Source organism: Tyto alba, unplaced genomic scaffold (genome assembly GCF_018691265.1).
Source record: "Tyto alba isolate M040663 unplaced genomic scaffold, T.alba_DEE_v4.0 Super-Scaffold_18, whole genome shotgun sequence".
Classification (NCBI taxonomy): domain Eukaryota; kingdom Metazoa; phylum Chordata; class Aves; order Strigiformes; family Tytonidae; genus Tyto; species Tyto alba.
Window position 1 is genome coordinate 8222693 of NW_024881280.1, and position 16889 is coordinate 8239581.

Here is a 16889-nt window from a genome sequence, read left to right on the forward strand (position 1 = left end):
AGAATGACTTTTGCCATGGGACTTTCAGGCTTCTTTTGGGACTCTGGTTATTCAAGAGACAGGGCTTCCCAGCCAGCTATTCTCTCTACCTGTATATGCCACAGTGTACTTTTCACCTCTTCAGTGCCCTGTGGAGAATCTGAACTCTCATGCTTCTCCTTCTTGCTCTGACTCCAAGAGAGTGGGAGTTAACCAGGCTGTTGTTCTCTCTTTGTGCAGTCGTCTTTTCTCTGGTATGGCTGATGCGAAATATCCAGACACGATTGCCTTGACCTTTGACCCCACCAACCAGTGGCTTTCTTGTGTGTACAATGACCACAGCCTGTATGTATGGGATGTCAAAGACCCGAAGAAAGTGGGCAAGGTGTACTCCGCTTTGTACCACTCTTCCTGCGTGTGGAACATTGAGGTATGTTGTCTGCAGACACAAATGTTGAACTTCAAGTTGCAGCTGAGGAAGTCATCTGAAGAGCTGACAAATTTGAATGCAAACACTTACTGCAGAGAGAAAGAATTGACTCAAATTTCCTCCTGTGGTTAGTGTGGTTGCTACAGGGCTTGAGTTGGAGCTGGGAACAGTTCTTTGGCTGCACTGCAATGGCCAATCAAATGTGTTAGATGTAGCATGTTACTGGAAAGAAAATCTCACCATTAAAAGGTGAGAGGTGGGAGAAAGAGCAGAACTGGAGAAAGCTGAATGCAGGGGCTCCTTTCACAAAATACACAAGAGTTTACTGCTGACTTCAAAAAAATGTATTTGAGGTCTGTGGTGAGCAAGTGCTCCGAAGTCAAAGGAACTGAAACAAGTGATAAGATCTCAACTCTGATCCTTCTTAACCTATTTACCAGGACGTCCAGAATGAGCCTCCCAAGTGGCTGTCATCTTCCAGTCTGTCTAGTTAGCTTTCCCTCAGAGGGAAGGAAAGGAGGTATAAGAAACTATTTAATTGTTTATATGTTGAAATATGTCCAACAGTGGTCTGGAAAGGGGGAAGTGGAAAGAAAGTGGGAAGAGGTTGAGGACTCTCTTTGTTATTATTTAATTGCGTCTCACCCTTTTCTTCTGGATTAGAAATTGGCAGTAATAGTTGAAAGCTGCAAACAGTGGTGCAAGGTTGTTGTTGCATGGTTGAGATTCTCTCTTTGAACTGTTAGGAACAAAGGATGCTGGCTTGTTGCATGCTTCTTAAGGAGATGTTCTATGTTCAGGGAAGCTCAGTGAACATTTGTTTGAAGTGAATATGAAGCTCTGGTCTGCAAACACGTTTTCAATAGGAGAACTGGCTGGCTCTTCCCTTTACAAAACAGAGAGAACAGCCCTTTTATCTCAGTTTGTTTTGAAACTTGCTACCAGTGTCTAGGATGTCAGGTGCCAGATAATCTCATTCAGGGTTTGATTTTACTTGCCTTTAGATGTATCCGGAGGTGAAGGACAACAATCAGTCATGCCTTCCCCCTGGTTCCTTCATCACCTGCTCCTCTGACAACACCATTCGTCTGTGGAACACTGAGAGCTCCAACATTCATGGCACAGCCCTTCACCGCAACATCCTCAGCAATGTAAGGTGCTAGGTTTTGATCATCTCCTTGCCCTGGGGATTGCTCCTCCTTATGCACAGGGTCAAGTTAAGGCCCAAACTTCTTTGGATCTCTAAGTCAACAGAAGTTTCTCTGTAAGCAGAGCACAAGTCTGATGAAATGTATGAACCTGAAGAAACATGAAGGGAGTATCAGGTAGAAAGAGAGTTTGTCTGAAATGGTCCTGGGGACTATTGCTTTTTCCATAAACCACCCAAGAGTTCACCAATGTTAGTCTCTTCCAAAATGGCTCACGCCATATGCTTTGTCGTGGTTTAGGCCTGGTTGGCAGCCAACCACAATGCAGCAGCTCTCTCTCCCTTCCCCTCCGGCAATGAGAAGGGACAGAGAGCTGGTTCGAGATAGGACTGGGATGGGAAAAAAATTCCCCTTTATGATCACGAGCAAAAGGCAGACTCGTTAGGGGAAGAAAAAAAGAACATATATTTATTACAGACACTAACAACACATAACAGAGTAGGACAGTGAGAAGCATTGCCACATCTTGAGAACACCTTCCCCCCACCCCTCCCTTCTTCCCGGGCTCAGCTCTGCTCCCGATATCTCTACCTCCTCCCCCAGGGGCACAGGGGCAGAGAATGGGGGGGTGCAGTCAGTGCTGCCACTTCTTTCATCTTCGGTGAGGGGAGTGTCCGGAACTTGTTCCTCCTGCTCCATCGTGGTCCCCCTCTCACAGGAGACAGTCCTCCACAAACTTTCTCTGACTTGAATTCCTCCCATGGGCCGCAGCGTTCCCCACACTGCTCCATCATGGGTCACCAACTTTCTCCGACTGGACCCCCTCCCACGGCTGTAGCCCTTCCCGAGCTGCTCCAGCGTGGGACTCCCCCGCATGCTGCAATCCTCCCAGCGCTGAATTACAGCAGCGGGGCTGCCTTTTCCCATGAGACCCCGGCCTTCTTCGGGCACAGAACCTTGATCAGGCAAGCAGAAGCCACAGGCCATAAATCAATGTCTGCTCCACCGCAGATCTCCATGGATGGCAGGGGGGGCCGCCCTGCCGTCTCCCCACAGGATACAGGGGGGTCTCTGCTCCGGCACACCTCCCCCCTCCTCTCATCCTCCGTTCCTCCACTGACCTTGGTGTTCATGCAGCTGCAGCAACTCCTCCTCACAAGTCCGACTGCCCATCACCACGTCCCTTCTTAAATACGTTATCGCAGAGGCACAGCTGATTGGCTCAATTTCCCAAACAGAAGTGGAGCTGACGTGGAGCTGGGGGAGCTTCGAGAAGCTTCTCACAGGGGGCTGCCCCAATAGCCCCCTCCCCTGCCACCAAAAAAACCTCCACCACTCACTCAACCCAGGACAGCTTTAGGAGAGCTGTTTCTCTTTTGTAATGTATATCCACTTTAAGATTTGTTTGGCAAAGGCTCATTAAGTGAGGCAGAGGTTTGGAAGAATTGAATGAGAAACAGTTTAGACTCACTTCATTTATATAAGAGTGAGGATACTCATACAGAACAGTGATTACTTATGGACATTTGCTTCCATTCTCAGTTGTGTTGGAAGATCCGTGGGCACAGCAGCTCTGATCTGCCTGTCCTCAGCAATCTGCTCACGGTGGAAAAAGGTTCTGCTTTTTTGGTCAGTTCTCAGAAGGCATGGGCTGACCTGGATGATCCCTAGAAGTCTTTCAGATTCCTGCTGTGTCCCCCACTGCATTGTAATCACTAATCCCAGAGCTTGTCTGTTGTGCGGGAGATGCGGTTAGTTTCTAGCTTGAAGGGGAAATCTTTTGCCAAGGGTGATGGTGAGACGCAGCTGTGAAACTTTCATCCTACAATAAGAAGAGGCCAAGTGTTTGCTCCCAGCTAAAGGATCCCACCAATTACAGCAGTACTGCCAATGAAGTGTATATGTTGGCCAGGAGCCCAGTTTCTAAGTCAGATGCTTCACTTCAATGTTTTGTAACTATTTAATATTTCTGGGTATATTGTATCCCCAGGACTTGATGAAAATCATCTATGTAGATGACAACACTCAGGTACTTCTGGACACTGATTACAACTCAGCAGGAAGTGCAGACAAAGCTGATGCACAAGTGATGGATACAAAGGTGGGGATACGCACTGTCTGTGTCAGTCCCAGTGGGGAGCACCTGGCCTCGGGGGACAGAATAGGCACTCTCAGGTAATCCCATAGAGCCTCTTGTGCAGACTGTTGGCAGGGCAGTTGTGAGAATCAAAACCAGGTCTTGCTAATTTTATGAAACGTATTGAAATCAGCTATATTGTGTCTTAGGATATATGAGTTGCAATCTCTGAGGGAAATGCTGAAGGTGGAAGCCCATGACTCTGAGATCCTATGTCTGGAGTACTCCAAACCTGACACGGGTAAATGCAATTAAGCTTCTTTCCTTTTGCATGTGAATGTAGTGTTGAGCAAATCAGAGTGTTCAGCCATGGTATGGCAGAACTTTCAGTGGTGAGCTACTCCTGGGTTTCAGAGCAGGCATGTAGTGTTGGGCCAGCAGAGCCAGACTTCGAAAAAGGCTTTCCTGTACTTTTCCTTGAAATATTGTAGGTTGAGATTGAAACTTGTTCTGTTGTTACAGTATGAAATGCATGCAGTTAGCTACAGTATAATGTTTTGCCTCTTAAGATCACTTGAGAAGCTGTTTTAAAATAGTGATTGGAAGAGCAAATGACTCTTTAGTAATGGTCTTGCATTCTTTTTAACTTTGACAGGATTAAAGCTCTTAGCCTCAGCCAGTCGGGATAGATTGATTCATGTATTGGATGCTGGAAAGGACTACAGCTTGCAGCAGACCCTGGATGAACATTCTTCTTCCATCACTGCTGTGAAGTTTGCAGGTAGAGAGTCATGACGTCCATCCAAAGCTGGGTTTGAGCCCTGCTGTTGTCCCACTGTGGCTGTAAAGTAGTTTTAACTGCTTAAACAATGGGTTAGGCCAGGCTGAAGCTGCAGCTGCTTTTTTGTCATCTGCTGTAGGTGCAGTCCTAACAGAAGGTGATATTTGATGATACTTACCTTCTTTTCCATTTTGTTTTTTGCTCCTCTCCTTCCTCCTCACTCAAAAAACCTCTCCTGATGGAAGTCCTCAGCGTTTCTTTGGAAAGCTGGTTTCTGTCATGATTTACTCCCTTTAACTGATATTAGATGGCTACACAACTGTTCTTAGTGAGGAGAACTGTGGAACAGTCGTCCTCCAAAAAAATCCCCAAACCCACAAAAGTCATTTTGGGATTAACTAGTCACAAGTAAATCTGTCATTGCAAACCAGTGTAAGACTTTGCATTCATGGTAATGGAGCACACTGCATCCCCAGCACTCAGTTACTACTGATGGTTAGATATCAGTGTGGTGTATTGTGCTGTTGCTGGGGAACAACAAGAGTTGGCTGCTCTGCCAGGGGAAGCCAGTAGCCAAGGTAAAGCAGGTGAAGGCAGTGGCTTCACTGGCAATGGGAGAGTCCCCCAGCAGCTGAAGAAGGGGGAACAGATCAAGTCCAGCGACAGTAACTACATCTAGACAGTAGTCCAGATCACCAGACAAATCCATAGTGATAAGATAGATCAGCAATTCAAGGTCGGAATCAGTCTGGAGACAGCAAGCAGGGTCAGCCACAGTTCAGTGCCTGCCACAAGCCCGGAGCAGCAAGGCAGGTTCGAGTTCAGATGAGGAAGCTGAGTCCATGGGCCAGGGTCGGGATTCAGATCAGTAGAGTACGTGGCCAGGCTCAGGTGTGGCTGCAATGCTGCTGTGGTGTAGCTCACTTGGGGTTCAAGGATGAGAACCTCAGCTTGAAAGTAGCTCCCAAGTGAAGGGACCTTACTGAAGCTTCATAGCAGAAGCTCCCTGAAGCCGCTGTGAGGCTTTTTCAGGGTTTTTCTCAAGGAGCTGCAATGCTGTTAAAAGTTTTCTCTGAGAGGTCTGTCTTATCAGTGAGCTGGCCTTGAATGCAGCCAGCTAAACTCCTAGGAGATGAGGGAACTGCACTCAAGGCCTGGCAGCAAAGGCCCTTTGTTCTAGTCTGTGAGCTAAGTGCAGTCGTGCCCTAAGTGGGTGCAGTTCAGGTAGGCTTGTGTGATATTAGATCCGTTTACATGGAGTTTTATCGGGTGTTGCTTTACTGAAGGAGCAGATTGGTTACAAAAGGGTGCTAAGGGAAGAAGGGAAGCCTGACCTTGCAGTAAGAAAGGGCAGCAGGAAACGTGACTGTGGACTGAAAAGCGCCTGTTGCCTATTTTCAGCTCATACTGAGCGTGAACTTGTCATGTTGTCACAGAGTGCTGTGGCATGTAGAGAATAAGCTTGTGAGCGTACTGTTGAAGGAGAAGACAGAATTACATCCTAATCTGTTGTGTAAAGCCTCTGTATTAAGGCGTTATGCACTCTGAGCATTAACAAATGCTGTTCCTGAGAAGGGGCTTCTGTTTTGCTGCAGTATCCTGCTGTTTAGGTAGGAGTCAGTCTTTGCTAATCAGGACTGGAGTAAAGGAGCAGTGGTATAAATTGAAACATTTCCTCCACCTTGTGTCTGTGTTTACCTTTTAATCGGCTCCTGCCTTTTTGTTCCAGCCAATGATGGGAAAGTGCGAATGATAAGCTGTGGGGCAGACAAGAGCATCTATTTCCGCACTGCGCAGAAGGTAACTTTATTACAGCTTTTTGTGCACTTTTTAAAATAATCTCTCCACAAAGGAACTACTTTAAAGAGTGATATCAGACTTTCTGTATGAGCTTGTTGCTATTTCAGCCTCAGTATCTCCCACTGACTCAATGCAAGAGATTACATTTGGATAACTAGTTCTGTGAAGCATGCGGCTGCTCCCATCCTGACCTCTCTCAGAAAGATGCAACGTAGAGAACTGTTAGGATATGTGCTTTTCTTTCACTGCCAGGGCTATTGTGAGGAGTGGTAAAAGAATATGGGCTGGAGGGAAGAGTTCGTTGAACCTCCAGTCCCAGCTGCTCCCAGCAGACCTGGTTAGTGGGAAGGGTTAGTTTGAGCTGGCTGTGTGAGAAGACTCATCTGTATTTAGAAGTTTTTAATAATGGGTTGACTACTTGATTTTGACACAGTCTTTACCCACATGCTTAGACAGGAGAAGGGGTTCAGTTTACCCGAACACATCACATCGTTAGGAAGACCACTCTGTATGACATGGATGTGGACCCCAGCTGGAAATATGCAGCTATTGGATGCCAGGATCGTAACATCAGGTGAGTTTACTTCTTGTCTTGAAAATATTTTTGCACTCACAAATGAGTTGGCCAAGGCAGCCCCATCTCCATCATTGTTCCTCTAGGTTCTTTGACACAGCATTTTCAGACAGATCTGAGGCCTCACCTCACACTCTGAGGTTGAAATCTGCCTTTCCCCTCACTGATAAAAGGCTGTTGATATATGCAAACGCCCGTGGGACTCTTGGCTTGTTGCTGAGTTGCTCTGCAAAACAAAGCCTTTCTTCTGGGAGAGCAAGTGTGCCTTCCTTGGCACATCATTGAGCTGTGGGGCAAGAACTTCTGCACTGTGGCAATTTTTGCTTTTAAAGGTATGTCTAGTGAGAAGCTGTGAGGTCCTGTGGAATATCTGGGACTGTAGGAACCTAAAACTGAGCTAGTTGTGACTGTCTTTGGGCAAGTGGAATCCATTCTCTATACCTTTTTTATCTATTTCTCCGATCTGTCCACTTCTACTTTCAAAGCAAAAGAAACTTTGTAGTTGTGTGTCTCCTCCTGTTGTATCTGGGTGAGATTTGAAGTTTTGGTCACAGCTAAATGCCACTACTGAATGTCATTTGGGTTTGTATTCTAATGGAAATAAAAGGTCTGTTCTTTTAACCCTTCCCTTTAGTATGAGGGAGCCACGGGTATTGTTATAGCAGGGAGGGCTGACCAAAGCTTATTAAGAGCCATTCCTGCTACATAACCATTAGCTATTACAAGGCTTGACAAGGTTTTCTGCCTTCCATTTGATCTCTCCTTCAGTGCCATGATGCTATATGAGTTTTTGATTATCAGCTTGAGAATCAAGCCTCAGTTTGAATTTGGATAATCAGCTTGATATCATACCATTCAATCTTGGGCCTCTACATTACTTTTGAGGTTGTTTCTTGAACCATTTAAATGGTTGGTGGTTATAGTTCAGAGAGATCATTTCTCTGCTTCCTGTGGCTTGGCCCTGTTCCTTGTATCTCATGTAGACTGAGGAACAGAAAGAGAAAAGAATTCTAGTGACAAGAGCCACAGAGCAGTACCCGGGCAAATGAGTGATGTTGTCTTATATCATACCCCTCAGGGTTTTCAACATAAGCAGTGGGAAGCAGAAGAAGCTTTACAAGGGATCCCAAGGTGAAGATGGCACCCTTATCAAGGTAAGCTGTTTTCTTTCTTTCTTCCTTTTTCCTTTTTTCCAGCTCTTCTGAATGCAGCTCAGAGCTAAGAAAATGAAATACATATCTGAACACAGTAACTTTTATTTTTTTTCTTGCTCTATACTTTGTCCTTTATCCTGCTGCTGCTTTCTCCTACCTCTGTCCTTAAGGGCTGGTAATGTATTTGGGTTCCATCAGGCTAAAACAGGAAAAGAGTCAATGAATGCTGAAATTAATGTATAACTTCTGTCTCTGTCCTGTTTCTGAAGTGAGGCACAGGCCCATGCTGTAAAAACAAGTAGAACTGCACCAGTTTCTGTCAGGAGATGATTTAGTCCATTTACTTTAACCCTTTACTTTCTGCTCCAGAGAGCTCATTCTTGCTTTCTTGACTATTTTTGTTAAGATTTTTAAGATGGAGCTGCCTGTTGATCAATATTTGAGAAATTTGTGGTTTCCAGAGGACAAAAAGAAATTAAACTCTTTATGAGTTGATGAAATTAAGTAGCATCTGCCCAGAAAAGCTCATATTCTTTGTGTCTTGGAGTGCTGGACAAACCTGGGACTGCTTAGAGAGAGTCTGTTCATGTTTCCCAACTGCTGAGTGCATCCAGGCCTTGGAGGAGGGTAGCGTGCCTGCTTCTGCCACTGTCCTGGGCTTCCCCTGGTAAATAAGATGCGTTAGAGGTTCAGCGTTAGGAGTGATGACAGCACATTGTGATGTGGAAGAATTGCACTCTTGTCTTTAAAGGGGGAGGACCAATTGATACAACAAAAATCTCTCTCAAGTTAAGTTTTCAAACAAGTTTCTTCATTGTGTTTGTTTTCACCGATAATTTTTCTACTTTTTAAACCAAATATTTGTGCTCAGGTGCACAGGCCAGCAGTATTATTATTAAGGGCTGGAAGGCACGTCCTGTGAGGAGCAGATGAGCCCTTTGGGCTCCTCTAGCTTGGAGAAAAGGAGGCCGAGGGGAGACCTCATGGCTCTCTGCAGCTGCCCGAGGAGGGGACGTGGAGAGGGGGGTGCCGAGCTCTTCTCCCTGGGACCCAGTGCCAGCACACGTGGGAATGGCTCAGAGCTGCACCAGGGGAGGTTCAGACTGGACGTCAGGAAGCATTTCCTTACCGAGAGGGTGGTCAGACACTGGCACAGGCTTCCTAGAGAGGAGGCCGATGGCCCAAGCCTGTCAGTGTTTAAGAGGCATTTGGACAATGCCCTTAATAACGTGCTTTGACTTGGCCAGGCCCAAAGTGGTCAGGCAGTTGGACTGGATGATCCTTGTAGGTCCCCTACAACTGAAATAGTCTAGTCTAGACTATTACTGATGGGTGTAAATAACTGGGTAAAAAGGGAGAGGAAAGCAATGTGCTTTGTTCAGTGTCACCTATTCTGTTTTATAGAGAAAGATAAGTTCCTTTTCTCTTTGCCTATTGTAAGTCCTACAAAGGCTTTTATAAACCTGAGTAATGAAAATGAAAAATGGATGCTACACTGTATTGCTGGTAAGATCAGGTACTTGATTATATCTTTCTCAGACCACATATCACGAAATGTTGCTGGGAGCTGGATCTTTTGCTTTTAATATCCTTTTTGCTGTTTTTTTTCCCATGTAGCTCAAGTGGGGAATCTCAATTATTTTTAATGTTGTTTTGTTAATTTTTAGAACGATTATGTAGCCAAGGAATTATGGTTATCTCTGGAATTTAAACTTGGCATGTTGTTCTGAGATGGTAACATTGCAGTTTAACAAGTAGAACCCAAACAGTGACATTGGAAGCAAAAGATAGCGCAACAAAATAATCAGAAAAGGTTATTGTTATTTAAATACCATGACTTCCTCAAAAAATAGATGTTTTCAATCTCAGTTCTTTAAAGTTCTGCAAAGGACAAAGCAGGACACTTGGTGACAGCAGGTGTGTTTGCTGTGTAGTGCTGCTTTAGAACTAGTAAGGCATTTGGAGAAGGTTTTATATTTGATCCAAGGTAAAGAAACAAATGGGTGTATATAAAAAAAAAAAATCCAAAAATACAAGTTGCAAATGCTAGAGATTTGACAGCATCATTATCAAAGACAATTTATTGGCAGTGTTGAGTTATTTTTTAGTTTCTCTCCTCAAGATTGGAGTCTTTTAACATTTCACTTAACTCTGTCATCTCTAATTTTTTTTTTTTTTTTTGAAGGAAGGATGGTGATTTGTTTTGTTTTGATCTTAAGGTAGAATGAAGTAAGACCCAGTTAAAACGAGGTAGGAGAGAGAGGTGTAAATCTACCCACTGGTGGTGGTCCCTTCACAGTCATGAAGGCACTTACATCAAGTGCCTTTAGTCTCTGGTTAGGTTGGAGATAGTTTTAGCAGTTTAGTCAGGTTGGAGATTTGTCCTGGGATTCTAGATAGCCTGGTACTTGATTGGAGTCCTGAGAGAGCTCCTTACATTTTATTCTGTTAACTACTAGAACTGTCCTGGGTATTCTGGACCATTTTCATGCAGTTTGGAGGCACTTTCTCACCTGATCTTTGCACTTCTCTCATCTCCTAAACCAGGTGCAAACAGATCCCTCTGGTCTTTATATCGCAACCAGTTGTTCTGACAAGAACCTCTCCATCTTTGATTTCTATTCTGGCGAGTGTGTTGCAACCATGTATGGACACTCAGGTAAGGCACGTAAACTTTTGGAAATGCATTTTTTCTGCTCTTTGACTATACAGTAGGGTCTGATACTAGTCAAAGCTTTCTGAAGTTTCCTCCCCTCCAAAGTTTACTCAGTGGGTATATTGGAGTAGTTTGCAGTTGGATGAAGTTGTAATAGCTTATTTCATTGCAATTTCAACTTCTTTCAGACTGCATTTGCGTTGCAAAACACAAGCACGCACATGCCTGCCAGGCCATGCATTTGTTTACATAGTTTTTCTAATAGTCTATGAGGTAGTCTGTGTTTTTCAGCATATAATAAGTTTCATTATGATATATCCTCAGCTCCTAGCATTCAGAGGCTATTCTATCATAGGCAAAAAGAGACTTCAGTTTTTGTGATTATTTTGCTGCAGGACACCCTTTCCATGTCATGTTTAGATTCTTTGTTAAATGGTTATGGTAATTGGGGCATATTGACTTGTGAAGTGTGTTGACTTTAATCAGAATTTGAGTTACTGAGCACAGATAGGCTATTTGGCTAATGATCTCTTCTGCTCACTGGAATAATTCAGGGAAGGCTTTTTTTTTTCCCCCTTGTGCTTTATTTCATACAGAGATTGTAACTGGGATGAAATTCAGTAATGACTGCAAACATCTGATCTCTGTTTCTGGTGACAGGTAAGAGGGGTTTGTTTATGATATCAGCTCATGCCATCTCACACTGGATTTAACATATGTCCTGAAGGAAGGTAGTTTGTTTTTTTTTTTAGTGAGGAATGTTTTATGAATTCCAAATAAACCTCAGAGCTTTCAGAATCCCAAATGTGTGCTGTTGGCAAAGCTCACAGAATTTATATTATCCTTCCATGAATGAGACACCCACGTGAGTTACATCCCTTGTGGTTTTCCGAGTGTAGGTTCCCTACTGAAAAGGAGACAGGGATGCGGCCTGTTTCCTTACCAGCCTTCAGGTAGGTAATGTAAGGCAGCTTGTGACATTCTGACCAGTGTTGCCAAAACTTTGTTTTATGGTACTCCTGTAGGTGAGGTTTCACCAGGTGGATGAGCCTGCCCAGTAGAAGAAGGGGCAGGCCTGTCCCCACTTTTTGCTCCTGTCCATATGATCCTCACTCCTCTAAGGAGTTGGTTCAAGAAACAACCACCACTCCTCTAAGTCAGCTGTGGTGTGGCTGACCCCTCATTAAGCTGATCAGGTCACTACATAAGCACCCCCTTCACCCCCAGTTGGGTTTTCTGCTGATTTAGTGAGCAAAATCAGCTCACCAAAAGCTTAAATAATCACCGGACTGAACCCAAGGGGAAAAGGAGAATATATACCTAATATGGTGATTGTAGAGGTGAGTGGGCACACTACTTCTGGAATCAGTGAATGCTTAAATCAGCTGAACCAAATAACATTTTTCCTTTGAGAAAGATGGTTCCTGGAGTGCTATTTCAAGACCAGAGCAACCCAGATTCTTTCTCTTTCTTTCTCTTTTCTATGAATAAAACACAGTTGAACCAGAAAAAGAGTTTTAGAGGGTGAGTTGTTACAGAACATACAATATATCACCTTACATTGCATCAGTTGGTTATTTCTGTCTTTCAGTGTAAATCAAATTATTTATTTTTCTTCTGTCTTTACCTTTCCTATGTGTAGATTAGGGGAAATTTGCAGAAGAGAGAGTCTTTTTGTTGTGGATTTATGATAAATTCCAGAAACATGGAAGGTTTGAGGTCCCCAGTGATCCTTGTGAATTAGTGCAATGTTCCCTTGTTGACCCCATTTCCGTGAGTGAAAGGGTCATTTTCTTCACTAAGGGTATGGAGGAGGTGGATAAGAAGTGAGGAAAGGATTCATACAGAACTTTGCTGTAAGAAGATGAGAAAGCATATTTTTCAGAGGAGAACAGGGAAAATAGTCTGTTCATGCACAGCAACATGTGCAAAGAATAAAACTGAGAATAGAAGGAAAAATGGAGATTAGGAAAGGGCACAAGGACTGGGAGACCCATGTGAGAAAAGTACTGTAAAGGAAAAAAAAAAGCAGCAAAAGGGGTAGGTGGGAACATGCTTCTGTAGAGCTTTGTGTTGAATGCAAATGTATTTACAAGTTCATACTGTTTGTTACAGATCTCCAGGTTTGATAGCTGTGGGGGTGGGATAAATGAACAAGCCAGGTTTGCTTTCTGAATTTTGTTTCCTGCTTTTCAGTATTTTCTCAGCAGCAGATTATGTTTGCTGTTATGTTTGAGAGAGCTGCTGCTTGAGGGGAAGCATCTGGCTGCCCCAGCTTGCCATAGTTTCCAGATGCAGTGCCTCACCACTTTCTCCTGGGTGAAAAGCTGGGTCAGGAAGATGACAGTGTGTTCACTGTTGATGGGAAGTGTCTGTGTGTGACTTCAGGAGCTGGGAGTGATGCTCCTGAGCTTTGTCACAAAGAAAGTGGTGCTGGGGGCAAGAAGGGAATTTTTAGTTTTTCATTAAAATCTCCACAATCTGCAAAGTCAGATTTCTGTTTTCTATTTGTGTGGTATGGAAATAAAAACCTTTTAAAATGTCTTTTCATGAAAGGAAAAAAAATGAAGAAGATGCAGGTATTCAGGATCCTGGTGCTTTCAGCATTTGCCTCGGGCAGGGAGACCGAAGTTCATGGTCATTGTTCAAAATGACAGAGCAAGTGAATTTTTAGACTAGCAAGGAAGACTAGAAAGCCTCTTACTGAAAACTCCTTTGTGAATTGAAGTACCCATGAGTGTGGTGGCGCTAATGGGTCTTGAAGAACTGGATTAAATCCTCTTTGGATTCCAAAGTACGGTGCAAGATTTTGTAAGTGATAGCAAAAGCACCACCTCTGTTTCTGCATCAGTGTAAGTATACCCAGCTAGACAGGAAAGATGGGTGAGATGAAAAGAATTAGTTAGCACTGAGGTTAAATTTCAAATAAAATGCTGGCCATTTTACTTTCTAGTAGCTGAAGATGAGACACACTATTCTCTAATGCGATGAGGGATTTTTTTTTATTATTTTTATCCAGATTTCTGAAGAAAATGAGACCAATGAGATCACACTGTTTATTTCCCTGTTTTAAACTCTTTTGAATCCATTGATCGAATTCAGTCAAATTCCTTAGTAGTTTCCTGGAGGGAGTCCAAGTAAAATATTAGGAGCACCCTGTCTGCAAAAAGTACTGCCACATAAGTTTAACCATTATTGCACCACAGAGACTCCATGGGATAGTAGGCACTAGGAAGGCCTTGCCTGTGGGGGTAACTTCAATCAGAGGCTGCAGTTTAGCCACTGTTAGAGGATGCAAAGAACATCTGTAGGCTCCACTTTTCCTGCTGACCACGGAGGGACTTGTTATGGCATTCCCTTCAGTAGTTGGTCAGATAGTCAAATAAAGGTATGGGATCAGAGATGAGCCAGTGCAAACACCTCTGCAGTTGCTCTCGCCCACAGGGAGTCTTTGCCAGGCAGGTTTTACCCTTTTGTCATGAGGCTTGTGATGGGATTGAGTTTCTGTGAAGCATGTGTCTCTCCCTGCTGCAGACAGAAGGGTGCTTGTTTGCCTCTGCAGTGGGAATTGATAATAAACTGAACTGAGACTTGACGCCAGCCTCACCTTTCCTTCTTTCAGCTGTATCTTCATCTGGCGTCTGAGCTCCGAGATGACCATCAACATGCGGCAGCGACTGTCTGACATGAAGCAGAGAGGGAAGCAGGCAGAAAAATCTCCTCCACACAAGGCAGCTGGACTCATGAGGTGAGCAGAGTAGACCGAGAAGAGGTGGCTGACTTTGTGGGGTACAACGTGAAAAGTGTGGCACCGGGATTTGACTGTAAGGTTCCTGCTGTCTTCACTGATAGTGTCTTCCCAAAGTTCTCTTATTCTTCTGATGGATTTGCCATGTTTTTTGAGTCCCCCTTCTTTGGATATAGAAGTGATCTTCCAGGCAGACTGACTTAGTGTTGCTTCACTGACTGCAATGTGTATGCAATGCCCCTTGTGTCTTAATTTAGTTTAATATTGATCAGAAACTTTAATAAGCAGTTTACCTAGCAATACTGAGACTGGTACACAGCATCCCATCAGGGAGGGATTGCTTCTTCATGAATAAAGTTCTTTCGATCCAGATTGAATGCAGTTTAAAGGCTGTTTTCTGCAGTGTCAGTACTGAAGTGTACCTGTAAGCTATATGAGTTTGCTGTGTTTATCATAGTTCTGAAAGAGTCCTTACATGTGTGCTGTTTCTTTGTTAACTGTTTTCTGAAGACTCTGAAAAAGGTCACCTAAAAATAATTCTAATATAAACTATAAATATAAAAATCATTTCCATGGGAAAAGTTCTTGGCAGCTAAATCATATTATTATTTTTTGCTTGGTAAACAACGTATCTAAAAACAAACTACCACAGCTTACAAACTGAATAGATCTAAATTTATCTGGTGACCTTTCCATAAAAAGCGGTGCTTAAACACAGACCCTGTTCTTAAACAGGACAAGTGTGACAGGAGATTGTGGATTATTAGTGTAATGTATTTGGTTTCTCTGTAGTTAGTAAGTAGCTGAGACTAATTTGACTGTAAGCAATGCAGGAGCGAGTCCTGATTGAGCTGATACAGGATCAAAGTGGGGAAAAAAGGATAAACACAGATTTTTTGATGCTGTGTCCCACAGTCTTCCTCTTCCAAATGACTACAAGTTGAGTTCTAGATATGGAAGTAGCAAAGCATTGGAGGACTTACCACACTGGTTGTTGTGTTGAGTATCGCAAGGACCTTCCCACTCCCTTTGGGAGCAAGTAATGTTGAAACAAGTCTGTCTGCATAGTTTCATTTGGGAAAGTCTTGATCTGTTCATTCTTGGAACGAGTCTTGTCTAATATGTGCTTTTGGTAATGATGCTGGGAGAACTCAGGAAACTTTTTTTCTAGCCAAAATTCTGGAGCTGTCAAGCAATGTGCTTTTTATAGCAGACTCTCCATTATTCCAGCAGCTGCAGCCTTACCCTACCGAGGCTCAGCCTGTGACAGATAATCCCAGTCCTCTTCCGCATTAGGTAATTCTTGTTTTCATCACAGACGCTTGCTGAAGGGCGGTGTTAGTGCCACGCCAAGCCCAGAACTTTATTAAACTTGTTTGGTAACCTCTTTGCAAGCCTGGAATCTACTTCTTTGGTCAGATTTGAAAGCTTGTTTTCAGTTTTGATCGACCACTGGGGTCACTGGAGATGAGCAAAGACGTAACTCCAGAGCATTTTGGACTGAGACTGAATATGGAGGAAGAACCTATTGGACCATTACTGAGGTGGGAGAAGGAAAACTAATGAACTTGAGTAAGACTGGTGTACTAGATGCCCTGTACCTGTTCTGGCTGTGTTTCCACAGTCTGTCTTTGTAGGTTGCAGTGGAGAGTTGGGTTGCATCTTGTGATGTAAAACTTGTCTCGGAAGGACTCATAGTAGGATAAGAAAGCTCTCTGCCTGGTGATATGTCAAGTGCTCTACTAGATTTTCTCTAGAACAGTATTGCTAGAATTTGGTGGGGGAAGTTATGTGTTCTGCTAGTTCCATAGTATGACAGCATGAATAATCAAAATAATACTGGGGAAACAAAACTGAGCTGAGGCAGCAGTGGGGAGCTGAAGATTTCCAATTCAGGACAGTGCTGTCTCCACCGAGCTGTGACTAGCAGGCAGGGACTGGCCCAGGAGAGTAACATTTGGAGCATAAACATAGAGAAGATGCCTTTCTGGGTCAAACCAGTGCTCCGTGAACCCCAGTGTTCTGCCTGTGACAGTGGCAATGTAAGATACTGTTAAGTGAGACACCGTGTGAGCTCTGCTATATGAACCTTTGTGGTCCGTTCGCCTCATGCTCAGTTGTTATATCAGAGATGTTAGGAGGTACCTGTTTCCTTTAGTCTTTAGTCATGGACCCATTGTCCACTGAATTTGTATAAATCCTTTATGAACTTTGTAATAGTGTCTGCCTCTGCAACCTCCTTTGGTGACAAGTTCCCGGAGTTCACTGCTTTCTGTGGAAAGAAGGACTTTTTTTGTCTCTGTTAAAGCACAGACCTGCTAGGTTCATTGAAAGCTCCCTGCTTCTGAATACTGTGAGCTTTGATGAACTATCGTTCTGCATCCAGCTATTTGTAGTCCCCATGGTTTTTTAAACCTTTATCATAACCTCTCTCCATCCAACCTCTCCAAAGTGAAGAGTCCCAGACTTTTCAGTCCTTCCAAAAACTTTTAGAAAGACTAAAGTTTCTCCTCTGAAGGATTTCTCTGACTCGCCTCTATGG

The 16889-nt window shown here is 43.7% G+C and overlaps 1 protein-coding gene across 8 annotated transcripts in view; it reads left to right on the plus strand.

Moving 5' to 3' along the window:
• MAPKBP1 (mitogen-activated protein kinase binding protein 1) overlaps positions 1–16889 on the plus strand; it is a 104308-nt gene that overhangs the window by 64608 nt on the left and 22811 nt on the right. For all 8 annotated transcript variants that reach the window (XM_042790826.1, XM_042790831.1, XM_042790827.1 and 5 more), the window contains 11 exons: positions 220–409; positions 1414–1560; positions 3548–3732; positions 3844–3935; positions 4290–4415; positions 6145–6215; positions 6668–6789; positions 7868–7943; positions 10491–10602; positions 11196–11259; positions 14222–14347. In XM_042790826.1, the coding sequence (XP_042646760.1) occupies positions 220–409; positions 1414–1560; positions 3548–3732; positions 3844–3935; positions 4290–4415; positions 6145–6215; positions 6668–6789; positions 7868–7943; positions 10491–10602; positions 11196–11259; positions 14222–14347 (1311 nt within the window). The remainder of the gene's footprint in view (positions 1–219; positions 410–1413; positions 1561–3547; positions 3733–3843; positions 3936–4289; positions 4416–6144; positions 6216–6667; positions 6790–7867; positions 7944–10490; positions 10603–11195; positions 11260–14221; positions 14348–16889) is intronic.